This window comes from Hypanus sabinus, chromosome 8, assembly GCF_030144855.1.
Source record: "Hypanus sabinus isolate sHypSab1 chromosome 8, sHypSab1.hap1, whole genome shotgun sequence".
NCBI lineage: Eukaryota > Metazoa > Chordata > Chondrichthyes > Myliobatiformes > Dasyatidae > Hypanus > Hypanus sabinus.
In genome coordinates, this window is record NC_082713.1 from 75,966,105 (window position 1) to 75,991,045 (window position 24,941).

Below are 24,941 nucleotides of genomic sequence, written 5' to 3' on the forward strand. Positions count from 1 at the left end.
CCAACATCGACAGGACATTTTCCACATATTCATGGACTTCAAGAAGGCGTTCAATAGGGTGTGGCATGATGTACTCTGGGTCACAAAGAAGAGATACAACATTTGAATTAAATGTGAATTGACTTTATTACTTACAATCTTCACATGCATGAGGAGTAAAAATCTTCACGTTACGACTCCATCTGAATGTGCAATGAGCAGCTTATACTAATTTGTAATAAATAGTAGGAACAACAGTCCTTAGGGTTTGGGGACCCATATCAAACTTCTTCAACCATCTGAGGTGAAAGAGGCGCTGTTTTCACCACACAGTCAGTGTGTACAGACCATGTGAAATCCTTGGTGACCCAAGTGCCGAGGAACTTAAAGCTGTTCACCTTCTCAACCCCAGATCCATCGATGTCAATAAGGGCTAGCCTGTCTCCATTCCTCCTGTTGTTTCTGCGCCAGAGCTGATCCAAGCCGTCAAGCAGCTCTACCCCAAAGCTTGCAGTGTGGCACTTGTTCAAGGCACAGATGGAGAGTGGCTCCACACATCAGTTGGAGTCTGACAAGACTGCCTCCTTTCACCCACGTTGTTCAACATTTTCCTGGAGCAAATAATGATAGGTGCTCGGGAAGACCATATCGGCACAGTCAGCATTGGAGGGCAGATCATAACCAACCTCAGGTTTGCTCATAGTATTGATGGGCTGGCAGGAAGTGAGGATGAATTGGCCTGCTTTGTGAACCACCTGGACAATACATCTAGCAGGTATGGCACGGAAATCAACACAGAGAAAACCAAGCTGATGAGGACAGTGAGAAGCCAATTATGACAAAAATCAGTCAGTGGACAAGAACTAGAGATTGTCAAATGGTTCAAGTATCTTGGCACCACTATCAACCAAGAAAGATCAAAGTCTGAAGTCCTTGCAAGGACAGTCCAAACAACAATGTTGGCTGAACTAAAACCAGTCTGGAGAGACAATAACATTGATCTCAGATCCAATTTGAAACTCCTGCATGTACTCATGCTCTCCATCTTCTTGTACGCATGCAAATCATGGACACTGACAGCAGAACTGCAAAAGGTGATCCAGGCAGTAGAAATGAGATGCTTCAGAAGGCTCCTCGGCATCTCCTACACAGACTGTGTCTCAAACGATGAAACATTAGGAACCATCACTCAGTACACGAGACACTACGAAGATCTATTGCCCACAATAAAGAAGAGGAAACTGAGATCATATGGCCACATAACAAGATCAAGTGGATTCTCAAACACCATTCTTCAGGGAACGGTAGTGACAGACAGGAAAAAATGGCAGCAGCATTACAGAGTGGACCAGAGAGAACTTTGCTGCAACCCAGGCACTTGTCCACAACTGTGAGAGATTGATGCACCATCAATAACTCACACTGAGACGTAAGGCGAGATATCGGCTTTTATTGACTGGAAGAAGGAACCAGGAGTGAGTGTCCATCATACTTTGTCCTGGAGACTGAGGCCGAGCGTCAGGCCTCAGATCGCCTTCATACAGGGGCCTGTGGGAGGAGCCACAGGAGCAGTCAGCAGGGGGCGTGTCCAGACAGGCACATAGTTCACCACAGGTAGCTAGATCCGGCTGGGGTCCTCCTCACCTTGGCTGCGGCCAGAGAGGACATCTGTTTCTCAGGAAGCGAGGTACAGATGAGGTAAGGTTGGTTTGTGTAGTGGTGTGACCCTTCTCACTGTTTATAGTGAAGTTAAAGTTCTCAGTGGCTTCCCCACTGAGAAAGCTGTAATTCTTTGAGCATGTTATTAATCATTCCCTCTCTGCCTGGTAATCTTTTTCCATGACAAAGTTTAGAATAGCACATCTTTTTCGGAAGAGCACTGGTGGATGTGATGATGATATGGTGGAGCCAGCTGAGTGATCTGATCTCCTAGTCTCCCTTGTCCCAGCCCTGCACTGCACCTCTCTGTCATCAGACCAGCACATCTGGTGTATTTTTTTCCTTTGGCACCACCCAGATGTACTTGTGTATGGAGTGATCCACCTGCATGGCATACTAACTAAAACTTTTCACAGTATCTTGTAACATGAGACACAGTGAGCCAATTTATAAACAAGTGCCACTGCTGAGATCCTGGAAGAAATTCATAGACTGCAAAGAACATTGGGTTGCATAGAGAGGCACCATGCAAAGCAAATGCTGTATGTAAATTTGCATTTCTGTCTTCTGCCTCTCTTCATCCAAATTGTAATCAAATTCTTTGCACATGAATTACCAAATGGCCTGATGTCCAATGACAAAAAGATCCTGTACTCCGCAGGATGCATCTTCCTGGGCTCTGACACCCATGGGTGTAATCTGGGTGAGATGTCGGACAAGCATGGTGTTTCCTGGACACTAAAGGAGCTCGGTGTGAATGCCAGCATTTAGAATTTAACTCTGGCTTCCAACAGCAGCACATGTGCTCCCCCTAGTGGTCCAAGATAGAGTTCAGAAATGGGGCTCTGCGGAATCCCATTTATCTGCATGAGTATCGTATCCTTTTATATCCTATTCCAGTGTCTATTTAAATGTTTCTTAAATGCAGTGATTGTCCCAGATTCCATCCCCCTCCTCTGACAGCATATTCCAGATATCAACCACTCTCTGTGTTTAAAACAAATTTACCCCTCTGATCTGCTTTAAAACCTTCCTCAGGTTAATCCTATGCCCTCTTGTTTTTGATTCAGTGACAAAGGCCAGTAAGGATAAAAATACGATGAAATAGCCGATGAATGTGTAGCTGAAGAATTGGTGCAGGGCACAGGGTTTCAGATTTTGGGGATTATTGGGATCTCCTCTGATGAAATTATGACCTCTACTAAAGGAACAGGTTACACCTGGTCTCAGGGGGGTGCTGGGGGGGCATCAAATATCCTTGTGGGGCTTGTTTGCTAGAGCTGTCAGGGAGGGTTTCAACTATGGGAGAGACAGAGACTGTGAGTAAGGGTAGACAGTGGACAGGGCATGAGTTCAGTTAGTTGGATGGGTTAAAACGAAATCACAAGATTAGGGGTGACGAACTTGGAGCATGGATCATTACGTGAAACTACAACGATGTGACCATTACAGAGACCTGGTCATTACAAAGACAGGAATGGCTACTGAATGTTCTAGGTTTTTTGATATTTCAAAAGGGACAAGAAGGGAGGTAACATGTGGAGGAGAGGCTAATCAGGGGTAATATCTCAGTTGTAGAGATACTGAGTCAGCGTGGGTGGAAGTTAGAAATATGAAGGGAGCAATTATTTTATTCTTATTCTCCCCCCCCCCCAATAGCAGCTGAGACACTGAGGAGCAGATTGGGGGAGAAAGATTTTGGCAAAGTACAAAAATAACAAGGTTGTTGCCATGGGTGGCTTTAACTTCTCTAATATTGATTGGCACCTCCTTAGTACAAAAGGTTTCGGTGGACCAGAGTTCGTGAGGAGCATTTGGAAAGATTCCTGACACAGTACGTGGACAGGCTGACTAGAGGAGAGGCCATCCTGGATCGAGTAGTAGACAATGAACAGGTGACAAATCTGTTCTAGGTTCGCATTTTGCAGACGGTGTTTGCAACTCTCTGACCTTTAGCATAGCCCTGGACTGGGTATGGTAAAGCATTTAATTGGATGAGGCTGAATTATGAAGCTATTACTTGGGAGCTGATGTAGTCAGGGGGCAATACACAGTAGAAGTGAGGATGTTGTTTAGAGAGCACTTGTATGGGTTTATCCCATTGAGGAAGGGAAATAATTTAAGGGTGAAGGAACCATGACTAACAAGAGATGTGGAACGTCTAGTCAAGAGGGAAAAGGAAGTATACTTAAGGATTACAAAGCAAAAATCAGATAGGGCTCTTGAAAGTTATAAGGTAGCCAGGAAGGAGCTTAAGACGGACTTAGGAGAGCTATATGGGATATGAGAAGGCTTTGGCAAGTTGGGTTAAGGAATTCTGCACCTATGTGAAGAACAGAAGGATGACTAGAGTGAGGGTAGGACTGATCAGAGATGTAAGAGAAAACGTGCCCAAAGTCAGAGAGATAGAGGAGGTCCTTAATGAGTATTTTGCTTCAATATTGACCAGGACCTTGATGAATGTGAGGACAGTGTAAGCCAAGCTGACATGCTTGAACATGTCAATATTAAGAAAGAGGATGTGCTGGAATTTGTGAATGGATAAGCATACCTTAACAATAGATAATTACCTAGGGCCAGACGAGATAAACCCCAGGGTACTACATGAAGCAAGGGAAGAGATTGCTGTACCTGTAGCAATGATCTTTGCATCCTTACTGGCCACAGGGGTAGTACCAGAAGATTGGAGGGTGGAATATTTTGCTCCTTTGTTCAAGAAATATAATAGGTATAATCCAGGGAATTGTAAAGCAGTGAGTCTTACATTAGTGGTCTGCAAACTATTGCAGAGGACTCTTAAGAATTACGAGCATTTGGTGAAGCACTGATGAGGAACAGTCAGCACAGCTTTATGAAGGGCAGGTCAAGTCCCACGAGCCTGATTGAATTATTCGAGGAAGTGACTAAACAAATTGATGAAGGTGGAGCAGTGGATGTGATCTATACGGATTTTAGTAAGACATTTGAAAAAGTTCCTCATTCAATAAATCAGGAGACCTAGGATCCACAGAATATTGTGTTCATGTCTGCTCGCCTCATTAAGGAAAGGATGTGGAAGCTTTAGAGAGGATGCCGAGGAGATTTACCAGGATGCTGCCTGGATTAGAGAGCATGCCTTATGAGGGACGATTGAGTGAGCTTAGGGCTTTTTCTTTTTGGAGCAAAGGAGGATGAGAAGTGAATTGATAGAGGTGTTTAAGATGGCAGTGCTTTTATCTCAGGTTGGAAATGTTTAATAAGAGAAAGCATAATTTTAAGGTAAGTGTAGGAATGTATAAGGGGATGTTAAAGGGAGGTTTTTTCACAGAGTGATGTGCCTGTGGAATGTGCCTTCAAGGGTGGTGGTAGAGGCAGACACATTAGGGGCATTTAAGAGCCTATTTTATAGGCACATGGTTGAGAAAAAATGGAGTGTTATGCCTTGGGTAAGCATTAGACTATGGAACTGTTTAAAAGGTCAGTACAGCATCATGGACTGAAGGGTTTGTATTGTGTTGTACTGTTCTGTGGGATAAAGATACTGACCCTATCTACAGTTAGTGGTTACTTTATTAGGTACCCCCAGTGGTGTAGTTGCATCCACACTGGACTTTGGTGTGAGTGGTCCCAGGTTTGAATCCAGCCAGCATCCAAACTGGGTTGAGCGTTGAGTTAGCCTCTCAGCCTCGTAAGCCAGCAAGGTTGAGCCTGATGCATCAAACAAGGTGCAGGGAGGAAATTTACCCTTACTTATGCCTAATAAAGTGGCACACTGAGTGTGCATTCATTAGCTTCTGCTGCTGCAGCTGATCCATTTCGTGGTTCAATATGCTGTGCGTTCAGAGATGCTCTTCTGCACACCACTGTTGTGACGCGTGGTTATTTGAGTTACTGTCACCTATCCATCAGCTTGAACCAGCCTGGCCATTCTCCCCTGACCTCTCTCATTAACGAGGCACTTTTGCCCACAGAACTTTCACTCACTGGATGTTTTGCTTATCGCCCATTCTTTGTAAACTCAAAACTGCTGTGTGTGAAAATGCCAGATCATCAGTTTCTGAGATACTCAGACCACCCTGTTTGGCACCAGCAATCATTCCATGGTCATTTCTTCCCCATTCTGATGTTTGGTCTGAACAACAACTCTACCACTTGACCATGTCTGCATACCTTTGTGCATTGACTCATTGCCACATGATTGGCTAATTAGACATTTGCATTGACGAGCAGATGTACAGGTGTGCGTAATAAAAACTTACAGATGTACGCTGAGTTTATTTCCATGGCATCTGAATTTACTGGTGTTGATGTAGTTGGTGTAACTCTGTTTAGCTTGATGTTGCTCGATCGGGTTGACTCCCCTCCACGGTTTTGGCAGTCTGTTGTAGTGTCGTGCGGGCAGCAGAGTGCAGTGCTGAGCTTTAAATTTGTTACTCACAGGCTGATGGAAATCCCATGTGCCCCTGTGCTGCTACCCCATTAGTCCATTCCATGCAGTTTAATTGGGAGCAGTGCCCAGATGTGCTGTGTTTCCAGCAGGCTTGCTGAGCGAGGCCTTGGCTGTGTGCAGACTCGGGATGATTGTACATTTTGGTCAAAGTTCAGATCATGGGAATTGCTGTTGGGCAAAGGATTGGAGGAAAGTTCATGTTCCAGTTTATCCAGTTTATTGTCAATCATGTGTGTGTGTGTGTGTGTGTGTGTGTGTGTGTGTGTGTGTGTGTGTGTGTGTGTGTGTGTGTGTGTGTGTGTGTGTGTGTGTGTGTGTGTGTGTGTGTGTGAGTGAGTCTGTCTGTCTGTCTATCTATCTATATATATATAAGATAACACTCCTCTGGGGCCGTGAAGAACACAGCATATATATCATATACAGACCATAAAATAATTTTAACATAAATTATATTTATATTTATATTAATATAAAATTACGTAGATGTCCAAGTTAACATAAAGTGCATATTCAGCATACAGGTGGTTAAACATACAACAGCACGATGTTACTGACTTGTCATCAATACCTGGGCAGTAACGGAGTGTTCAGGAGTCTCACAGCTTGGGGCGAGGAGCTGCTCCCAGCCTGACAGTCCATCGTCTTACACTGTGGTACCTTCTGCCTGACGGTAGAAGGTGAAAGCAATTGTGGGATGGATTGGGGGGGGGGTGGTCCTGAACAAGGGTTTGTTCCTGAATTACTGGGTATGACATTGCACAGTGCTATCTTTCTATCACACTGAACGTTTACTGTGCTTTAGGCCTGGGAATTGTGTTGGGTTTATTTGGTGAGGTTGGTAAGAGGATGGAGTAAAGGTTGGTTTTAAAATAGAGTTTACCAGTTGTGACTTGTTGGATCCTGATGCTAATCTGTGTGTCTGTTGGGCTGAGTTTAGTCTGCGCTGACAATTTGGAAGAACTGACAGTGCCGAGTGTACAAATCTGCTGGTCTTCTGACGCTGGGGTGGGGGGGGGGGGGCGGAGTGAGTCAGGCTCAGAATTTAAAACCCCTGTAAAGGATATAAGCAGGTGAAGCGAGTGTGTGAGAGAGTGGCAGCGGGGTCCCGTGTGTGGTGAGTTTGGAAAGAGGAGCTGTATTGTTGGCTCTATTTGTGACACTGTGTGTTCCATGTCCTGCAGGTGAACGGAGATCAGTCTGGAGATACAGTGGGGAGATGCTTTCAGAAACAGGAGTAGAATAACTTGGTGACAGTAGATGCGTGAATAAGAGGATGAATAAATCATCTGTATCTGTTTGCGGCTTGAATTTAACAGAATAATCAGCCCTAGCTTGGGGTGATTGACATGTATTTTTCAAAGTCTGGAGATTCATCCCCACTCACTGGCAGAAAGCGGTATAGCAACTAAACTAACAGTTTATCACCTTCCTCATTTTTCATTGGCTCTGTATTAGCATATTACCCACGTGATGTAATTGTGCAATCATTGTTTGGTTCAGCTTATCTAATAAGCAATTTTCCTTATCTATAAAAGCAATGGATTTTTCAGAGGCGCCAACTTTTTGCATTCTTTGCTGCTCATTTACCTCTCAGCATCGTTTCTCAGCTCTTTATTTTGTTTGCTTACTACTTGTGTGTTTGTTTGTACTCTAACATAAGCAATCAATCCAATTAAGACCTCGTCATTCCTGAATCCCAAAAGAGCCCTAAGGGTCAGAAGATAAACAGAGCTCCATCAGTGGGTGTGTACATTTTGTGCCAAAGTTCCTCCACAGTTCTGCCCTACAATAGACTACAGCAGTAACATTGTAGAGGCATTTGGGAAAACTACCCCAAACGTTCACTGTCATAAACACAATAGATTCTGCAAATCCAGAGCAACAAACAGAAAATGCTGGAGAAACTCAGCAGATCAGACAGCAGTTATGGAGGGGAATAAGCAGTCGATGTTTTGGGCCTGATGAAGGGTTTCAGCCCAAAACATCAACTGCTTATTCCCCTCTACAGATGCGGCCTAACTTGCTGAGTTCTTCCAGCATCTTGTGTGTGAAACTCCATAATTTTGGAAATGAGATGGTGGTGATGGCAGTCATACAGTCTTGTGGTCTGGAGAGAAAGAGTTAGATTTTTCCAACAGTTGGCAATAAATGAAACAAAGCATTTTAGACTGAGTTTGAGTCAAGCACTGCGCTGTAAAGAGTATGTCCGTACTGTAGGCATGTTGTGCCTTTGACCAAGCCTCTGGCTGGAAATTGGAAGAGGACATATTAGTGAGCTACAGATCAGACTCTAGAATCTAAATAACGGGCCGTGCTCTGGAAAACCCGGCACAATGTGAAGCATAATTTAATTTCCTCCTTGGGGACCGAAGATTACTTACTTTTGCTCTGCTTGTTTGGATTCTGAAGTGACTGATGAAGTGAATGTGGGAGCTACAAACTTCCCACAGGGAGGGTGCTCCTTCCATTGCTTGTACTTGGCCTCAGTTGTGCCCCTGATGCACAGGAGGTGAAGATTTTGTATTCCTTCGAGGAAGCTTTGAGCACATCCTCACATCTTTTTCTCTGTCTGACTTTGGATAGGATTGGAATATAGAGTAATGTTTCACGGGACTGTGGTGTATAAACAATATAGCCCACCTAACATACCTGACCACAACAGGTAGAGGTGTTAGCTCCCTTGTCCTTCCAGTGAGGCTGGAGTATTTTGAGGAGTCGGCATTGGTAGTATTGTGTCAGCTTGAGATTTCTGCTGTAGGTAGTCCAGGCCTCAGAAACAGAGGAGGCAGTGGCCATTTCTGCTCAGTAGACCAAAAGTTCCATGATAGATGTGAGAGCTTAATCCAGAAAGTCACAAGGCACAGGATCCATGGAATCTTGGCTGTGTGGATTAGGAATTGGCTTGCAGACGGTCGTAGGACATGGAGTATATTCTGGCTGGTGGTCAGTGACTAGTGGTGTTCAGCAGGGATCTCTTCTGGGAACCCTGCTCTTTGTGATTTTTATAAGACTAGGACAAGGAAGTGGAAGGATAGGTTAGTAAATTCGCAGATGACAAAGGTTGGGTGCCTTGTGGATAGTGTAGAAGGCTGTCGCTGGTTACATTTGGGCAGAGAAGTGGCAGATGGTGTTCAGTGTGAAGTGATTCACTCTGGAAGATCGAACTTGAAGGCAGGGTACAAGGTTAACATTGGGATTTTTAGCAGTGTGGAGAAACAGAGAGCTTTGTAGTTTAAGCCCAGGCATTCCACAAAACTGCTGTGCAAGGTGATAGGATGGTTAAGAAGGCACATGTTGTGCTGGCCTTAAATATCCTGAGGTTGAGTTTAAGAGCCATGAAGTACTGATACAGCTCCATGAAAATCTGGTTGGTCAACAGTGTATTGTGTTCAGTTCTGGTCACCTCATAGGGAGGGTGCTGAGGCCTTAGAGAGGGCACAAAGGCAATTTACCAGGATGGAGGTGTATAAGTTTATAAGAGGCTAAATCAGAGTGGACAGTCCACAGGGCAGCAATGGACAACACCAAGAGGACAACTGTTCAAAGTGAGTAGAAGAAAGTTTAGAGAAGTGTTAGAGTTGTTTTTTTTTTAAATTACATGAGAGCGGTGGGAGCCTAGAAAACACTGCTGGGAGTGATGGGAGAGGTTGATTTAATGAGGACATTTAAAAGACTCAAGCACATGGATGGAAGATTACTGAAGAGTTATCAGCTGTGTAGGCAGGACAAGTTAGATTAATCACGGGGTAGCTTAATATAGGTCCACTTAACATCATGGGCCAAAGGCCCATACTTTGCTGCATGTTGAATGTTAATCTTCAGACATTCCTTTCCTTAATTGACTGAATGTCATGCAGGGCATTGAAGGCAATGGTGAGCTTCATCATCAATGTCTGCCTTTGCCTAGAGCTGACTCTCGAGAGATGGGAAAAGGTTCTTGTTTCCCAGGGCATAATTCCGGCTGGAATCAGTCACTCACTATTTTTGGTTCAGCTTTGGTCATTTTCCTTGTTTGGGAAGACGGGGTCTTTGTAATTATTTTAAATATAACTTTTTGGCAGTCACAGTTACTTTTGCTTTCTATAAGAACTGCAGTCAAATTGCTGGTGATGATAGTGCTGATTAAAGCCTTCTATTCTGGGCAGTTTGTCCCCAAATAGATGCTCAGTTTTGCCTCTGACCGGCGGTTCTGTTATATTTTCATAGTTATTCACTGTAGACAGTATTCCATTTCTGCATTTTGTAAGAAATAGTGCTTGAGAAAAATGCATGGTTGATATTTTAAGATCTATTGGAAAAATGGAGCTTTGTTACATTGGTGCAGAAAATAAAATTTCTATCTTTTGCCTTTTTGTTTATTATTGGTTAAAACTGGCAAGTTGGACCCCTTGGAAAATGTGAGATATTCGTGTTTTTAGAAAGCATACAAAAGGGAATGTTTTTTAAACGGTGAATTAATTAGTAAGTGTTGGTGTACAAGAACATACACAGATACAGCAAGTAAGTGATGCGTTGATCTCTGTCGGGGCCAGCAGCCTTGCTGCATGTGTAGGAATGTGGTGAGCGAGACGTCAGCAGGAAGAGCGCTCACAGCGTTGTGCTCTATATCTGAAGAAAGCCTTACCTGCTTTAGAGCTTTGTTCCACTGTTAACTAAAAGGATGTGAGCGTCTTCCGGCTGAAGAGAGTCAAAGGCAAGCTACAGCAGATTTTTAAAGAACGAGAGGAGATCTTGCTGTGACCAGAATGATCGGGTATGTGCTGGCATGTTGATTCCTCTGGTTGGAGTGTGCAGCAATGGGGGAAAGGTCTCCAGGTAAAGGGTGGGACTGGTGAAAGGCATCCACACTTGGTGTTGGGAACCTCTCTCAGCTGGTGTTGAGGGACGAGTGTCCCCTGCGTTATGGGGGAACGAGGGGATGGTTGCATTCCTAAAAAATGATCCATCTCATTATTTTCCATAATTCCCTAAGGCTCTGATACACAAATGAACCAGTCAATAAGCATGAGATGGAAAAAAATCCATTTGATTCACTAACTTCTTCCTCACATAAGAATGAACTCTATTCCATATCTCATGATTCTGGTGAGTGGTTTATTAATTTTATTGAGATACGGTTGGAGTTGGCCCTTCCAGCAACTTCCGATTTAACCCTAGCCTGCTCTAGTCACGGGAAAATCTACAATGGTCAATTAACCTATCAACTGGTACATCTGTGGAATGTGGGAGGAAACCAGAGCACCTGGAGAAAACCCACACGGTCACGGGGAGAAACATCGGAGCAGGAGTGACTGCCATTGCTTTTACAAAGGAAAAAGTGGTATGCAAGCTCAAAGATCATAAGGTTGGAAAGTCACCTGGACCAGATGGCCTACATCCCAGAGTCCTGAGCGAGGGTGCTGAAGAGATAACAGATGCATTGGTCATGATCTTTCAAGAATCACTTGGCATTGGCAAAATTCTGGCATTGTCCTGGAGGACTGGAAGATTACAAATGTCACTCCATTCTTTAAGAAGGGGGGAAGGCAAGAGAAAGGAAATGATAGGCCAGTTAGCCTAACCTCAGTGGTTGGGAATGTGTTGGTCGATTACTTAGGATGCGGCTTCGGGGTACTTGGAGACTAATGATAAAGTAAGTCTATGTCAGCATGGTTTCTGTAAATGAAAACCTTGCCTGACAAATTTGTTAGAGTTCTTCAAGGAAACAACAAGCAGGATGGACAAAGAAGAGGCAGTGGATGTCATTTACTTGGATTTTCAGAAGGCGTTTGGTAAGGTACCACACATGAGGCTGCTTAACAAGATAAATCCTATGGTGTTGTGGGAAAGATACTGGCCTGGGTAGCGGAATGGTGACAGGCAGGAGACAGGCCTTTTCTGTTTGGCTGCCGGTGACTAGTGGTGTCGTATTCAGACCACTGCTTTTCACATTGTTTGTCAATGATTTGGATAATAGAATTGATAGCTTTGTGGCAAAGTTTGTGGATAATACAAAGAGCGATAGAGAGGTAGGTGGTGCTGAGGAAGCAATGCGATTGCAGCAGGGCTTAGACAAATTGGAAGAATGGGCAAGAAAGTAGCAGACGGAATAGTGTTGGGAATTGTACGATAATGCATTTTGGTGTTGTAGTTATGTTACCAAGGATGGGGTGAAATTTGGAGAGAGAGAGATACGGGTTCTGGTCAGTCAGACTGTTTGCTGTAGTAGATGGGATGGATGCAGACGAGCAGGGGGTGGACCGGCACTGTGTTATGAACTGTACCTTTCCCTTGCAGGCTGCTCGGAGTGCTGTGTACGATGCCTCAGGGGAGTTCCCTACGCTTCCCTCATCGCTACCATTCTATGCTTTGTGGGTGTGGCTCTGTTCTGTGGCTGTGGTCACGAGGCCTTAACTGGGACCGAGAAGCTTATCGAGGAACACTTCTCCCATGACTTTATGGACTACGCTGTCCTGGTGACCCTGTAAGTAGCTCCGTCTCTTTCCTGCTTTCTACCCTTGTAGAAGGTCGCAGGGGCAGTGTGGTATCTTCGGACATGTGAGGCAGGTTCTGTCCAATGTGTGGAAATTTGAGGAATAAAATTAAATTTGGGTTTTTTAAAATGTTTGGAGAAGCAAAGTGGTAAGGTATAGAAGTTGGAGATCTGGCCTTCTGAAATGCTCCACCCATATCACGACCATGGCCCTATTTTCTAAGTTGATTATTGCCACCAGGGCAGATACAGGTACAATGAAGAACTGATTTGCAGCAGCATCACAGGCATGCCGATTCAGATAGCAACTCACAGAGCACAAAATAGACATACATTATTAAAGAGAGTCAACTAAAGGACTGTGAAAACAAGACAATAATGAAAAAAACAATGAGAAACAAGTCTGTGACAGTGCAAGAGATGGTCTCCAGTCTTTTGTAGTCAGGAGGAATAGGTTGTGAAGGACACTTCAAGAACCTGAAGGTTACAAGAGAGCAGCTGGTACTGAAGCTGCTGGTGTGGAACTTTTGGATTCTGCCTGATGGTAGAAGTGAGAGGAGGGTATGGCCTGTATAATGGGTATCTTTGATGAATGTCACATTGAGGCAGCTCCTCATGTCGAGGCTCCCAGTGGTGAGGAGAGCCATGCATGCACGGGAGCAGGTTGAGTTTACTGTTGTCTTCATCCTCTGGTATTTCTATGCATTGGAATTGCTGTACCAGCCTGCGATGCAAGCAGTTGCAATACTTTCAACAGTGCACTTGTAGAAGTTTATTAGAGTATTTCATGACATGTCAAATGTTCTGAAGCTTAAAAAAAAGAGATGTTGGAATGTCTTTTTCATTATTCTGTCTATGTGCTGAACACTGGACAATTGGTCCGAGTACATAAAGCTGCTAACACTGTCCACCAGTGACCTACCAATTGGAATTGGCACTCAATCTCCTGACATCCCCCTCTTGTACAATTCCCATTCTCAAAACTCACTTAATATCCAGATGCCAGTGCATCTTGAATGAACTCAATGACTCAACTTACCCTCCACCCCCAGAAAGGGAATTCCAAAGGATCACAATCCTCCAAGTGAAGAAGGTTCTCTTTATTGCAGTGAGGAATGGCCAAACCCTTATTCTGACTGTGAGAGCCCCAGTTCTGGAGCTCCTGGCCTTGGGGTGCATCCTGCTCTTACCCAGCCTTTTGAGGACTTTGTGGATCAAGTGCAGAAAGAGAAAAGCCAGCGGGCAAGTCAGAAGGGGTGGTAGTGTAAAAGGTGGAAGTAACCGTTCAGCTGCCTATTCCATTAATGTTCTTGGGGAAGGGTGTCAGAGGCTTCTCTAGGTAAGAGGTCACTGGAATCAATTCAGAACTGTCTTGAGATGAATTCTTTCCATTTGTGTCCCTTTCTTGTCCCAATTTACTCATTGTTCCTGTTACCTGGGAGGGTGCAGTGGGAGTCTAACTACCCAAGCCATGCAGATCTGCCCCACAGCTGGGTTCCCTTGCTCCCACAATATTCCCTTCCTTGGACCTATACTGATGATATGATTGCTCATTAGTACCCATCCTCTCTGTGCTTCCAGGGTCCAGATCTTCCAGTACGTTATCTATGGGACTGCATCCTTCTTTTTCCTGTATGGCGTGCTGCTGCTGGCCGAAGGATTCTACACCACCAGTGCTGTCAAGTCCCTCTTTGGGGAATTCAGGACCACAATGTGCGGCAGATGCGTCAGTGCCACAGTAAGTCTCGTGGAGCCTCTGCTCCGACCCCTTCCGTCGCTTGGCTGCCTACCCTTGCATTTGGTGAATTTTTGATGGGTAGGGAGAACTAGAAACTGACCCTTGATCTGAGTTGGTGCCCCATTGGAGACCGTGTTGCTCTGGGATGGTATACTTCTGCTGTCAGTAATCCACTGTTTCTTCAAGACCCAGGCAAGTATGGTGACACAATGCAGACAGGCCTGTGGAGCTTGGTGCTGTGCGTTGGACAGAGGGGGATTGACAGGCAAGAGAACGAAGAGCGTTTGATTGTCCAGGGAGGCTATTCTTGACTTCCATTACTAGGAAGCATTACAAAACTTCATGGAGAGAACTGGTGAATTTTTGTTTCACTCTCTTGGTAGGAAAGCACTGAGAAGCCATTCAGATCATTTCATGTGTTCCATCAAGTATATGTAAAATGGAAGGACTTGAATTTATGTAGCACCCTACATAATATCTGGTTACTCCAAAAATATTACAGTGAACAAATATCCCTGACTCACCTTCATAATGTGAGGGACAAAGCAGACATGCCACTGACTACAGGGTCCTTCTGAAGTCGCACGTTCCCCATGACCTGGAAGTATATAGTTTCTTCATCATCACTGGGTATAAATCCGGGCTCTCTCTTCCCAATACATGGTGGGAGTACCTTCACTGCGTGGACTTCAGTAGATCAGTAGTCTTACACAGCTGGCTCGCCTGGAAGGTTAGATCACATAGGATGTATGGTGAGCTACCTGTTGTATACAGAGTAGGCTTGGTGGAAGGAGAGGGTTTGTAGCCCGTGTCCAGTGGTGTGCTACAGGGACTGTGTGCAGTTCTGGACATTGTACCATGCAGGGCCATGTGATTAAAGCAGAGGTTGCAGGAACTATTCACAAGGTTCTTGCTGGAATCCAAAGGCTTGAATTGTAAACTGAGGCTGGATGAGTTGTGAATGTTTTCCTTTGACCGTAGGAAGAATTATAATGGTTTTTGTAACCATGAGGTGCTTAGATAGGGTGAATAGTACCAGTCCTTTCCCCAGAGTGAGTCAAAAACTTCAGGGTATAGGTTTACGAGAGGGGAGGATTTAAATGGCAAATTTCACAGCCAGGGTGGTGAATATATGGACCAAGCTGCCAGGGGAAGCAGTAGAGGTAGACAAAGTTAAAATTTTATAAAGGGGAAAAGAAAGAAAGAATGGGAAAGGATTAGTAGGATTTGGGACGAAGTCAGTAAGGCACCTTGGTGGGCATGGACCAGGTAGATCAGAATTATAACTTCATTTATAAATCAATGGCTCTACTGCTCATTGGCACCTACTTGAGGGCAGGCTGGGATGGATGGTAAATATTGGTCTTGCCACTGATGTCCAGATCACAAGACATGAAAGCAGAAGCCAGTTTGTGCAGGACTGAGGTGGTGAGTTGTGGTTTTGCTTGGCTAGTTCTACCCTGCTTTTCATAAAGTGTCACAGGACTTTCGTCTGTGTTTTGTCTGAATAAGGACATCTGTAATGTACAGCATTCCCTCGGCACTAACCTAGGTGTCTTATATGGGATGTTCAGCCAAAGGTCCAAGGGTAGCACATGTCGAGCTGTTATAAATGCTTTCCAGAGGATGATGCCACCAAGACCAGCCCAGACTCTCAGCTGTGTTGGCTGCAACGTCTGACATGTATATCAGTAACATTTCTCATTGACATCAGAACAAACTGGCTTGAGTTTGCCACATCCAAACATGCAATTTACTTTTGACTTTGCTCTGTTCACACTCGTGGCCAGTAATCTGCCCATCACAACAATACATTGGGCAGCCTTAAACAGCTCCAGGAGTACACTGTACCTTGAGAATTTGATCGGAATGGGAACTTGGTTGACAGCTGGAGGGCCTATAGTTCCTGCCTCCATTTTCCATACAGCTGGAAAGAGTCCTTATTTAAAATCGTGTCCGCTGTTTTAATCCTCGGTCCACTCAGCCCCTCTAAGCCGCCTTTTCATTCAGTACATGTTATGTCTCAATTACTCTTCTGTGATTCTCATATAGTTTAAAAACAATCTCCCTCCTCTTTCAATACCTCCAAAAATCTAGGCTTCACAACCCCTTGGAGATACAGAGATCCCCATCCCCTTGAGAAGAAACTTCTCAATTTTAAATCACAAACGAGAAAATCCGCAGACACTGGAAATCCGAGCAACACACAAAATGCTGGAAGAAATCAGCAGACCAGGCAGCATCTAGGAGAAGAGTACAGTCAACGTTTTAGTTTGAAATCCTTGTTTTCCTAGATGATGCCTGGCCTGCTGAGTTCCTCCAGCATTTTGTGTGTGTTTCTCAGTTTTAAATACTTGTTTTTAATGGCACGTGTTCTAAAGTTCATAAAAATGCTTTGGGCTGGTACAGAAAATAAGCAGAAAGACAGTTAATAATAATCATGTCATCAAGGTGTTTGGCCCAAGGGGATGGAAGTCATGCTTTTGTCTGGTGAAATGATCTATCAACACTAAGGGCAGAGTGAGCAGTTTGTAGTGTCTGATCTTGGAAAGTGTTTACTGTATGTGCATACGAGGCTTCAGCAGGATAATGGAGCAGCAGTATAAATCCTGCCACAGGCTGGTTAGCCCATGGCAAGCATTGTGTGTACCTGTGGTTGCCACATTGTAGGAAGGATATGATTAAGCTAGAGAAGGTGCAGTAAAGATTCACAGTAGTGCTGCCTGGACTCAAAGGCTCAAGGGTTTGAGTTGTAAGAGATTGGGATTGTTTCCCTTGGAGCAAAGGGGGCTGTAGACTCTATTTTAGAGCTTTATAATATTATGAGGGACATATATAGTATAGATAGTCACAGTCTCTTCCTAGGGACGGAGGACTGAAAAGAAGAGGTTACAGGTTCAAGATGAGAGAGGAAAGATTTAACAGAGGCCTTTATGGCAAATTTTTCACACAAAGTGATGTGGGTATATGGAACGAGCTGCTAGAAGTAGTAGGTGGGTACACTAACAATGGTTAAAAGACATCTGGACGGGTAGATAGATAAGAAAAATTTAGGACATACGGGCCCAATCAGACTCAGGTTCAATTTGTTGTATAGCGATGGTAGTACAGTGCAGGAGTGACAAAATACTACAAGTTACAGTAAAAATAATTATCTAGTGCACAAGAGAAATAGTGAGCTAATGTTCATGGACTGTTCAGAAATCTGATGGCAGAGGGCAAGAAGCTGTTGTCAGGTTCCTGTACCACCTCCTTGATGGTAGCATGAGAACTGGGCATATCCTGGGTAGAGAAGGTCTTCAGTGATGAGTGCCCCCTTCTTGAGACACTGCCTCTTGAAGATGTCATCGACGGTGGGGAGGCTTGTCCCTGTGATGGAGCTGGCTGAGTCCCCGGTCCTCTGAAGGGCCTTTTGATCCTGTGCCTTGGTGCCTACACACCAGACGGTGATGCAACCAGTCAGGATGGTTTCCAAGTACACACGCAGACATTTGCTAGTCTTTGGTGGCATTCCAATCTCCTACTGAACTGCCTTCATCAGTATGGTGGGCCCAGGTTAGATCCTCTGAGATGATGATGCCCAGGAAACTGAAACCTCTTGCCCTTTCTACTGCTGAGCCTTCAGTAAGGATTGGTGTGTGTTCTCCCAGCTTCCCCTTACTGAATGCCACACTCAGTTCCTTGGTCTTCCTCACATTGAGTGCAAGGTTGGTGTTGTGATGCTTGTCGACCAACCTATCTAATTTGCTCCTGTACACTTCCTCACCACCATCTCAGATTCTGTCAACAACAGTGGCGTCAGCAGTGAATTTACAGATGGCAGTTGAGCTTTGCCTAACCACACAATCAAAGGTGCTTAGTGTAGATGGGTATCATATTCGGCATAGATGACATGGGTTGAGGAGCCAGATGTTGAACTCTGTGACTCTGAAAGCTACTAAACTCCTGACACCACTAGACTTCCCCACTAATCACGGGGTATAAATCAAGGTCATAGTGGAATCTCTTCCATTTGCCTCAACTGATTAAATCAAGACAGTGATGTAGACTTGAGGAGCAATTTGTGTAAAACACAAAAGCAGACTGAAGTTTCCTATATCAAAGTTTAATGTGGGTTCACAGACTGATGTAAGAGAAATTGTTTGAGAGAATAGGGAAATGGCAGAGTAATTAAACAAATATCTTGCATTGAGGAATCACAGAGCTTTCCTGGAGGGCAACAGGTCCAGAGTGAACGAGGAGGTGGAAGTTATTAAATTTAGTTAAAAGAAAATTCCTTGGAGACATTACTGTGGCTGAAAGATGATAAATTCTTGGGAACCGGTGACCTGCATTCAAGGGTTCTGTGGAATCTGGCGATAGAGAGACGGAGTGCACCGTTTGCCAACTTTCATGGATTCTGGACTGGTTCTCACAGCTTGAAAGGTAGAAGATATAACCAGACTGTTTAAGAAAGGTAGGAGAAAGAAAATGGAAAGCTGGCGTGTAGTAAGCCTGGCATTTGTGGGAGAGGAAGTACTGAAATCTGTAATGAGGGAATGGGTTTTGGATACTTAAATAAGAAAACCATTGGGCATAATCTGTAGGAATTTGTGAAAGATAGCCATGTTTGACAATTCTGATAGCTCAGAGGTTATTTCTGGCAAAACTGACATGGGCAAAACAGATAGAGCAAAATAGTTGATGGACTTTCAAAAGGCTTTTGATTAGATGATACAAGAGTGATTATTATTAGTGGGCACTGTGTTGGTTACCATGGACTGAGGAATGGTTAACAACTAGAAAAGGAAGTGGGAATAAACAGCTGTGATTATGAGGTGCGTCAGGGATAACTAAATACGTTATTTAGTTTGTTTTTTTTTCTCTGTCTCTCTCTACCCATCACTCTGCCTGTTCTCCATCTCCCTCTGGTGCTCCCCTCCTCATTTCCTTCTTCCAAGGCCGCCCGTCCCATGATCCTTTCCCTTCCCCAGCCCTGTATCACTTTCGCCAATCACCTTTCCATCTCTTAGCTTCATCCCACCCCCTCCGGTCTTCTCCTATCATTTCGCATTTCCCCCTCCCCCTCCTACTTTCAAATCTCTTACTATCTTTCCTTTCAGTTAGTCCTGACGAAGGGTCTCGGCCCGAAACATTGACAGTGCTTCTCCCTATAGATGTTGCCTGGCCTACTGTGTTCCATCAGCATTTTGTGCCCATTTACAGTACTTGGTCAGTAGCATTCTGCGCCTTGGTGATTCAAGTGCTGTCACTCTGTGAAAATGTTCCCTCAAAGTGCTGTAGGGTATTCCAGGATTTAGACCCAGTGACAGTGAAGGAGTGATGATGTGTTTCCAGTCCAGGGTGGTGCGGGACTTGGGGAAGATGGCGCTGTTTGTACTTTCCTGCACCTGCTGGGCTTGTGCATGTTGGTATAGGCTTGGGACTGGTTGGCAGAGGATGTAGGCTTGGGACTGGTTGGCAGAGGATGTAGGCTTGGGACTGGTTGGTAGAGGATGTAGGCTTGGGACTGGTTGGTAGAGGATGTAGGCTTGGGACTGGTTGGTAGAGGATGTAGGCTTGGGACTGGTTGGTAGAGGATGTAGGCTTGGGACTGGTTGGTAGAAGATGTAGGCTTGGGACTGGTTGGTAGAGGATGTAGGCTTGGGACTGGTTGGTAGAGGATGTAGGTTTGGGACTGGTTGGTAGAGGATGTAGGCTTGGGACTGGTTGGTAGAGGATGTAGGCTTGGGACTGGTTGGTAGAGGATGTAGGCTTGGGACTGGTTGGTAGAGGATGTAGGCTTGGGACTGGTTGGTAGAGAATGTAGGCTTGGGACTGGTTGGCCGAGTAGCCTGGTGAGTCAGTAGAATGGTGCACCCCGCAGCCTCTGTGCACTAGTACTGGAGGAATTAGTATTCCAAGCTTTATACTGTAAATTTGCTATCAAACTCATACTCATTGTCCAGGGTGTTTCACCCTTCTAGGTATTGAGAAATCCCCCCTAACCTCTCCTGGTCAGCGTTTCCGACCATTCCCCTGTCACTATAAACATGTTGTGATGATCTCTACCAAGTCTGCTGTCAACTTCTCTTGCTGCAGTTCATTTTCCTTACCCACATAATGAGTGTGATCTGGATGGGAGTCTTCGCCTTCTCTGCACTGCCCGTCTACGTCTACTTCACCATGTGGTCCACGTGCCAGACAGTCAGACAAGTGACCGAGAATGGGACTGGCTTCGATGATGTCTGCATTGACGCCAGACAGTACGGTATGGATGGTGTTTCCGTGTGGCCCGGTGGCAGAAGATGCCACGATGTAGGGACAAAATTTCCAATGCAAAGTTGCCCTCATCTTGGGGCAAGATTCACAATACTGGCAATTCTGAGGGGTTGGGGCCAGGGTGGCACTTTGTGCCTAACCCAACAAGGAAGGTTTTTCTTCTTACTAGTCAATGGTCAAGTTACTAGTCTTAAGGAGGATTAGTTGTTACGGGAGCAGCGACAAGGGCCATCAGAAGGGGGGGGGGGCACATGATAGTGCCTAGGCTTTTCAGTCTGAATTTGTTGGGAGGGGGAGTGGGAGTAAAAGGGGAAGGGTTACAACATGTTGTTGGTGGCGGTAGTGGGATCTCAATCACATTTGTAAAGTTCTTGGATATCTTCGGGAATCAATTTTCTGCTGGGAGAATCTACGCCTGAGAAGGTGCCCACCCTGGGTGAGGGTGAGATGCTGAGAATTTTCATATAAAGATTATTGGACCTTTCAGTCTTAGCTAATGAGGGGCTGGGGTATTGCTGATAAAATGAAGTCGAGTTTGAGTATTCACTCTGTCCATAGTGAGGGACAATGCAAGACTGAGGAAGCCTACTACCCGGAATCCTACCTTTAATTGGTCCTGCCATCATCCCACCTCCTGAAAAGCTCTGACTTCATTGCAATCCTGAAGAATGAAACAAATGACTAGTTGTTGAGCTGTGGTTCACATGAGGTGGAGTATGGTTGGATATAGTGTTTGGTGATGTGGTCTTTAGAATGGCTGCATATCGATGTGATCAGCTAGTCTTTGCCTTTCTTTTTCCCATTGTGATTTACTGATGGAAGATTGTAGTGTATGAACAAATCGTATGCACACTAAATCATTCATAACTAGGACATAATGAGTCTTGTGCCTCATGTCCTCATGTTTTAGGAATGCTACCATGGAAAGCCAGTCCAGGGAAGATCTGTGGCATGAATTTATCCCTTGTCTGCAACAACTCAAACGTAAGTGGCAGCCCTAACTTAGATCACCGCTTCACCTGGCAAGGTGCTGTGGTGAGCTGGGACATTCCCAACTTTCACCCACTCATTCCCATTTGGACCTCAGCTTTGGTTCCAAATCTAGGTAGGGTGTGAGTGGGCCATCTTCACTCTGTATTTAACCTGTACGATGAGGCTTTGTGGAGTGATTTGTTGTCTCTCTGTATGACGAGACCATGCAGAGGGAGATTTACATTACATTGATGTAGCATCACATAGAACTTATAATGTTACAGCACAATGCAGGCCTTACAGCCCACGATGTGTGTCAACCTTTTAATCTAAGGTCAATCTAACCTTTCCCTCCTACAAAGCCCTCCATTTTTCTACCATCCAGCTAAATGTTTGTTTGAATCCCCCTAATATATCTGCCTCTATTACCACCCCGGCAAGGTGTTCAACACACTCACCCCTCCCTGTATAAAAGAAAGCTTATCTCTGTCATCCCCCCCATACTTTCCTCCAATTACCCTAAAATTATGCCTCCTTGTATCATGTTTGAAGATTTCCAGTGGGCACTGCTGCATTCCAAATAGTAGAACAAAATTCCCCAGACGTATCGCTGTCCCTGAACCCTCCGAGTGGAAGGAAACAGTCAGTCCTCTCACCGACATTGTAATGCTTTTTGGTCTATCAATATTGGATTTAAAATCAACTCTCTTCTCTGCATTTCTGTGTTTTGGCTATAGCTGGAGCTGACCTACCATTTGTTCATCGCAACGTTTGCCGGAGCTGCAGCAACGGCCATTGCTTTGGTAAGTTGTAGAATGGCGGATAACTGGGGTGTTGGATGGTGTGAATGCATTTCTTTGTGTGCAAAGAGGCTGAATCTCATTGTACTCAGGAACTCTCGACACATGAGAACACAGTAAGCGGGGAAATGGAGCATCAACCCCCTCGAACCTGCCCCACCAGTCTGTATGATCATGAATGTCCCCACCGCAACTCCTCTTGTGTACAATTTGCCCCGCAACCCTCAACTGCCCAGCAAGAGGAAGGATCACAGCAATTCACATGAATGAGCACAGTGTGTGCAAAAGGTTGGCCCCAGTTACGGAGCTGTGGCCTTGACAATGTTATTCCAGCAAGTCACATTTAATTGGCCTGCAGGAGATGATGCAGTGTTGCTTTAGACATTTCTGGTGGCTGCATCTTGACATGCATTGCTAGGATGTCCATGGAAGCTTAACCTCAGAGCCAAGCTGGTAGTGCTGTGCTGGTGGTGCGGTGGGATAGCTTCAGGCTACAGAACGATATTGATCTGCACCATCCACCACAAGTGGGACTTCCCATTGGACAAACATTTTAATTCCCATTCCCATTCCAACGTGTTAATACGTGCCCTCCTTTTGTGCCAAGATGAGGCCACCATCAGGGTCAGGGAGTAACACCTTTTAGTCTGTCTGGGCAGCGTCCAACCTGATGGCATGAACATCGATTTCACCTTCTGGTGAACATATCCCCCCACTCTCTTCCTCTATTCCCCACTCTGACTTTTTAATATTTTTTTACCTGCCCATTGCTCCCCCTTTAGGCTTCACCTTCCACCTTTCAGCTAACCTCTATCCCCTCCCCCCCCCCAACTTTTTATTCTGGCATCTTTCCCTTTCCTTCTCAGTCCTGAAGAAGGGTCTCAGCCCCAAACTTCTAAGTATTCATTTCCCTAGATGCTGCCTAACCTGCTGAGTTCCTCCAGCATTTAGTGTCTGTTGCTTTGGATTTCCAGCATCTGCAGACTTTCTCATGTTTTTGATCTGCTGGCAAAGTGGGCAAAATAATAGAAGATTGAGTTTAATCCTGAGAAATACATATTTGGGGAGACTGAAGGGTAAGACAAACACACTGAATGGTGTGCACTGAATGGGGAGCATTGAGAGGAGATGTACAGGTCCAGAACTGGTGTACAAGTCTGGGGATCCTGAAGGTGGCAGTACAGGTAGGTAAGGCACTGAAGAGGACACAGGATGCTGGTCTTGTTTAATTAGAGTACAGAATACAAGAGTTGAAAAGCTATGAAACAGCTTTTTAAAACAATGGTGAGGGCACATTTGGATTAAGCACAGAAATAGGCCCTTTGTCCCATCACGCCAATGCCAGCCTTTCTGCCCAGCAAATGTACACTGAACCCTATGCCTGAATTAGAACCATATCCTCTTGCAGCCTTGCCTTTTACCAGAAGGCATAAGTTTGAAGGTAAACAATAAGAACTTAAGAGGGGAAGTGAGGAAGATTCCTTTTTTTTACCCAGATGGTGGTTGAAACCTGGAATTCTGCATCTCCCTGCGATGGAAGGAGGGACTCTCAGTATGAGTTGGTACCCTAGAAAGGTACTTTAATCAATGCAAGTAAATGGTCCTTGATGTCTGGCATGGTGGGGCAAAGTGTCTGTGCCTGTCTACAGACATGGTACTTTGTTGATCATTATGATTGTGCATTAGGCATGTTTGATTTCACAAACCAAATAAACTTTAACGTTTTTGTTTCTTTTTTTCCCCATCCACACAACCCATCCATCCCACTCTCTTCTCCAGCTCACCTACATGATGTCCTCCACCTATAACTATGCTGTTCTGAAGTTTATGAGCCGGGACAACTGCTGCACTAAGTTCTAACCCCACCTGCGCCCACCTCTCCTCTACCCCTCCCTCTTACTCCTCTGCCTTTTTTGCACAGTTTTAATCCGGGGAAATTTCACGGACTGTTGGTGATTCCTCACTTCCTCTGAATCCTGCATAATAGCTGCACAAGGATCCTGAACTTGCCTTGTAACCTACACATAAGCTGGAACGTCGTGTCGAGGATGTGCATTTAATACGAGGAACACTCTTAACTGCTGGTTTAGTATTAAATATAACGTGCATTTTAACACTATTGAATGCAGAGACAAATGCGACAACAGAATCTCCGAGCTTGAAACTGCTAGTTGCTAAATATGACTGTGCAAATAGTTGCGGATTCTGCTTTCTGACCAGATTAACATGGTCAGGGTTGTGCTTTCTCACCAGGAGCCTGATCCCTGTGCGAGTCTGGAGTTATGAAATAAAACCACCGACTATCTGTGAACTGTTGAGGACATTATGGGTTTGTCTTCCTCCCCTGGTAGTAGCCCACAGCACTGACAGCCAGTGGGCTTTTATCAATATTTCACTGGGAACCAGTAGGAGAGTATGTGCTGGAATGATGGTGTAGGCTGGTTTGGAAAGGGAACAAAAGGTGGTTTTAACTGGGACAACATACAGTACCTGAGAACATAAGAAACAGAAGGTTGGAACAGGACATCCAACCCTTTGTGTTTGTTCTGTGATCTTTTATCTCACTTTGCTGCGCTGACTTGATACCCAAAATTGGTGCCCCACCCAACACCAATTGGCATTAAGCCCTAA

General features: G+C 44.9%; 1 protein-coding gene across 1 annotated transcript in view; it reads left to right on the forward strand.

Moving 5' to 3' along the window:
* LOC132397765 (proteolipid protein DM alpha) overlaps window positions 1-24,554 on the forward strand; it is a 46,155-nt gene extending 21,601 nt beyond the window's left edge. Inside the window, exons 2-7 of the mRNA XM_059976531.1 lie at window positions 12,344-12,530; window positions 14,121-14,277; window positions 20,359-20,527; window positions 21,449-21,522; window positions 22,248-22,313; window positions 24,090-24,554. Coding sequence (XP_059832514.1) covers window positions 12,344-12,530; window positions 14,121-14,277; window positions 20,359-20,527; window positions 21,449-21,522; window positions 22,248-22,313; window positions 24,090-24,170 — 734 coding nt within the window. The 3' untranslated portion in view covers window positions 24,171-24,554. The remainder of the gene's footprint in view (window positions 1-12,343; window positions 12,531-14,120; window positions 14,278-20,358; window positions 20,528-21,448; window positions 21,523-22,247; window positions 22,314-24,089) is intronic.
* The last annotated feature ends 387 nt before the right edge of the window (window positions 24,555-24,941 follow it).